Genomic DNA, 4,248 nt, shown 5'->3' on the forward strand with positions numbered 1-4,248 from the left:
AGCCAGGATCTTGCTAGAATTAACTGTTCCATGACCCTAGTCCACCTGACCCTAGACCAGAAGAATCTGGCCAGAGGCCGTTTAAGAACTGAAGATGGAGGAATGTATTCTTCCCCAGCCCAGGAGAATACAAAGGAGTTCCTGTTATGCATGCAACTTCTAGTCTCACCAGCAACCCGGAGATTTTCTGACTTGTGGTATAAGATGCCGCTGGCACTACGGAATGCAAAAAAAAAAATGTACAAAAAATCCTGAACGAGTACATTCATTGGAACCCTGGTGTCCTCTTAGAACTGGCTGTCTACCTCAGACCCTACTCACTTTGAAAGTGTCTGTCTACTTTTCCAGTGTTTCCCCTCCACTACCTACTCTAGTTTTTCAAATGTGGAACCAAGCAAATAGATGTCCACCCCACCCCTTCTCAAATTGGAGAGCAACTAGAGGAAACTTGAAACATATTAGAATGAGTATGAGTTAGTTTTTATCTCACTCTGAGATGGGCACAGAGACTAGATATGGGTCAGAGTCAAAATTACAGCCTGTGATCAGGCAGTTAGACTATGCAGCACCTGGGAGTGCACAGAGGGTGAGAGATCAGTGGACCGTGAGCCTCATATGGAAACCTGGTATGGAAAGCAGAAGAGAAAGAATATTCCAGTCAACACAATTTATTCGACTAGGGAATTTGGTCTCCAAATGTGGCGGAATATCATTGTCATCTGATGTTCTCATTTAAAACCAAATGCCCTGTACTAATCTCAAAGCCTTAAAATCAGAATTTCAATGTGTGGAGCCCAAGCTTCAGCATCTTCATTAGGCTCTTATTTGATGTTGATGCAGCCAGTCTGGAACCTGGCTCTCACCACAATCAGAGCTGTCCACAGAGCTGGCCATCCCTAGCCAGCACCTGACTGAACCAATCCAGTTAGAAATACTGCATGTACAACAAGGATATCTGTCTTCCAGGCAAATGAGGATTCCCCCCATCGGATTAGAATACAAACAAATTAAGCCTGGTTTATAAAAAGCTATGATTGAACAAATATATGGAAATCATGATCCAAGCTGGGCCAAGAGATATGGAACAGCTGAAAAACAATCCTAAAAGCCCTTAGATGAAAATTTTCTCTTCAACTACCAAAGTTCCACCTTTCAATGTTGTACAGGTGAGACCTGGTTTATATGGCACTGGTTAGCCCACACCAATGGTGATCAACACAAGGAAAAAAGATCTGCCTGTACAAGTTAGTTCTACGTGCAGGTGGGTGACTCATATCTTGCTGATAGCTAGGGGAGATGGAGGTGGGCAGGGTTACAGATGTCCATCTCATCAGCTGCCCAGTATTGATACTGGTTAAATAATGAGACCAGATGCCCGGAAATCAAGAATGGCCCTTACATGTTAATGCCTCTATCATAAACCTTTGAGAGAGCTTATGATGGTAGGTTGAGGGTTGCATGTCAGTCTCTGAGTGCCCTAGTTGTCTGAAATAATTTCTGCAGTACAGATCTTGTGCCAATGAGATCTGGGGCCAGGGAAACATTAGGATTCTTCTCCCCTATATAAGGGGTTGAGCAATGTACTGTTGGATCCATTCACAATATGCCTTAAACCTGTATTCATCCTACCTGGGCAAAATCAGTGAGCATGTATTTCAACTATCCTAACTAATGCTTTTACCACAGGAGGCTGTGTAGACTGATTGCCCAGGTCCTAAGTGCTTGGTTCTATCTCCAGTTCTCCAATGGAGGCTGATGCCCAGCACCAGGTTCAGGGGCCTGACCTTGTCTTCTGGCCTCTCTTGGCCACTTTTCTTGAGCCTAGGTCCAACTTCAGGTTTTTCTCCTGTTTTAAACACAGTCATGGGCAAGAAGAGGCTTAGAGTTTGTTTCCTCTGAGTGTAGGATTTTAATGAATCTCAGCAGTCAAAAGTAGAGCATTTATGCCTAAATTTTTATTTCTCCCATATTAATAGACCAAATAAATTCAGCAATATCCAATATACATGGTGTTTTAATCCTGAGGGAGTTGGACCATGCACGTAAAACAAAAACTACAACTAAAAAGAGAAAGATGGTAAAGTGAATTTTGAAAACATTCAAAGTGTTTAATTATAAGTGGATAACCAAAGCATACAATTTTGCAAGGACAGAGGCTTGCAGTTAGAATATGCTTTAAGCTATATAGGTTGCAAGAGACCATGACCTGGATTTGAACTTCTTCTAGTGCATTCTAGTGAGGCCTGACAAGAATCTCCTTTCATTCCAGTATTGAACTTAATTGAGAATAAAAGTGCAGTGGAGAAAAAACACAGAATAATTCCTTATACAAGTAATTGTTACGCATGATATAAACCCTTCAGGTATCTCTGTTATCTAGTCCTTACCAGGACTTTTTGATGTGTCATTTACAAAGAGAGAAAATAAACTTTAATCAAGTTTAATAATGCTTCATTTGCATAAGGATTTCAATCAAGTGTTAGAATTCTAAATTCCGAAGTCTTCCTCACTCGACTTCCAGCTCAATATTGTTGACTAGCCAGGTAACGACATCAAATTACTCCTTTTTGGCTTTTTCTTTCTCACTCATAAAAATAGAAGCAATTACAGAACCTCCAAGTAGGGCTGGTTGTAGCAGGTATAGTGCCCAGTTCTATGTTTATCACAGGGCCCCAACTCCCTTCTACTTGCGATAAACTACTCTCCTGAGCAATAGCCAGGGGAAAAATATCCACATGAAAAAGCGCCACCCAAACTCTTCTCCAATTCAAGAGATTTTTCTGGCCGGCATCCAGACTTGAGTCCATCGTCTCCATTAATGTAGGGAACCATCAGTGATTCATCCCACATGCATTCATCATCCGTCCTGCTTTGACCAACATCCTAGCAACTGGAGGCCACATATAACCAGAATCACAGTGAAAACATTATTGCTCCTTAAAAGAAAACCTCCAGAAAATATGCATTTTACAAAACCACACAATGCAAAAACCTGTTGGCCCACACAATACCAAAATACCCAGTGGTTTAAACTGCGCACACCTTTCCCACCTTTCCCATCACATCTATGTATCTACTTCCAAACTGACAATTCTGACACAAAAAGCACTAATCTTGGAAATCACGAAGTTAATTAGAACAAGGGATGGGAGTCCTTAGAAGGATACTCCAACTCTGCAAAGCTTTTATTCCTTACATGTGAGCATCATTTCATGTAATATAAAAGTCATCACCACTTACGGTTTCTAGAAATTTTGCATTAACAGAACAACTCTGTTTCAGAAGCTTATGAGGTGGTAGGATGAGTAAAGGGACCACACAGTGAAGAACAAACACCCACCGGCCACCCCTGCTCTTGAAGTAGAAAAAAGACGTATCTTTTGCTCTCCTAATTTCTTTCCAGAATCTTAATCTCCATCCTCCTGCCGGCAATCCTAAGGAGGTGAATGGGGTGGGGCAGGTGGGGAGTTGGAAAGGCTGGCAGCTGGTGACTGCTATCACCATCCCAGGACAGGAAACAACAAGGAAAAGGCACTTACTTGCTACCATGTGACAGGTCTCCACCAGCACCTGAGGGAACCCTGAGAAGCTGGGCCTTTAGAAGCCCTTTCTTCCTCCTGGGCTTCTCTTTCTTCAGGGCTCTCTCCAGGTTCCTGAGCTCTGGTTGCTTAGGTGTGTTGCTAGGCTGACGTCTGCCCTCGCCAGCTGATGCCACCCAGGCCAGAAGGGTTCAGTTGTACACCGCCCCACTGAATTACCAGCTAGAATAGGAGTAATTGGGGCGGGTGCCCAGCCACTGACCCAGAGACCCCTCCTTCCCAGATGCCCAGTGAAGGCCCCGCCTGCTGCTTGGAAGCTGTTTTTGTCTCCTTGCCTCTCCTCCCTCCCCTCTAGCAGCCTCTCTCTCCCCCCGCCCTCATCTCCAGGCCAGTGCGCGCCTTCAGCTTGCAGACCGGCGTGGGCGGGGGTGATGTTAAGAGAGACCTGCAGCGGCGGCTGCGATAAAAGCAGCAGCTGCTGAGCCTCCTCTACAAACTGCCAGGGACGGGGAGCGGGGGAGACGGATCACTGAGGAGGGGAACCTGGGGAGAAGGCCTGGAGGAGATGATGGAAGGTAGGGGCGGGAGAAAACCAGAGAGGAGAGAAAGCAGGGATGCTGGGGAGAGGAAAGGAAGGAAAGAGAGAAGGGGGAGAGGAAGACAGCAAACTCTGGTCCTTTACCTATTTTTCTCTCAGCAGCTGCTTTCT

At 44.7% G+C, this 4,248-nt stretch overlaps 1 protein-coding gene across 7 annotated transcripts in view; it reads right to left on the reverse strand.

The window, feature by feature from the left end:
- SCN7A (sodium voltage-gated channel alpha subunit 7) overlaps window positions 1–3,833 on the reverse strand; it is a 71,960-nt gene extending 68,127 nt beyond the window's left edge. For 4 of the 7 annotated variants that reach the window (XM_049887359.1, XM_049887357.1, XM_049887355.1 and 1 more), the window contains exons 1-2: window positions 3,540–3,833; window positions 537–623 (exon numbers count right to left, since the gene is read on the reverse strand). Coding sequence is in view for 1 of the 7 variants with exons in the window: in XM_049887358.1 (XP_049743315.1) it covers window positions 3,540–3,549 (10 nt within the window). In the remaining 6 variants the exon portion in view is untranslated. The remainder of the gene's footprint in view (window positions 1–536; window positions 624–3,539) is intronic. The other 3 variants (XM_049887358.1, XM_049887360.1, XM_049887356.1) reach the window with 1 other exon arrangement.
- Between the last annotated feature and the right edge of the window lie 415 nt (window positions 3,834–4,248).

The sequence above is a fragment of the Elephas maximus genome, chromosome 6 (genome assembly GCF_024166365.1).
Source record: "Elephas maximus indicus isolate mEleMax1 chromosome 6, mEleMax1 primary haplotype, whole genome shotgun sequence".
Lineage (NCBI taxonomy): Eukaryota > Metazoa > Chordata > Mammalia > Proboscidea > Elephantidae > Elephas > Elephas maximus.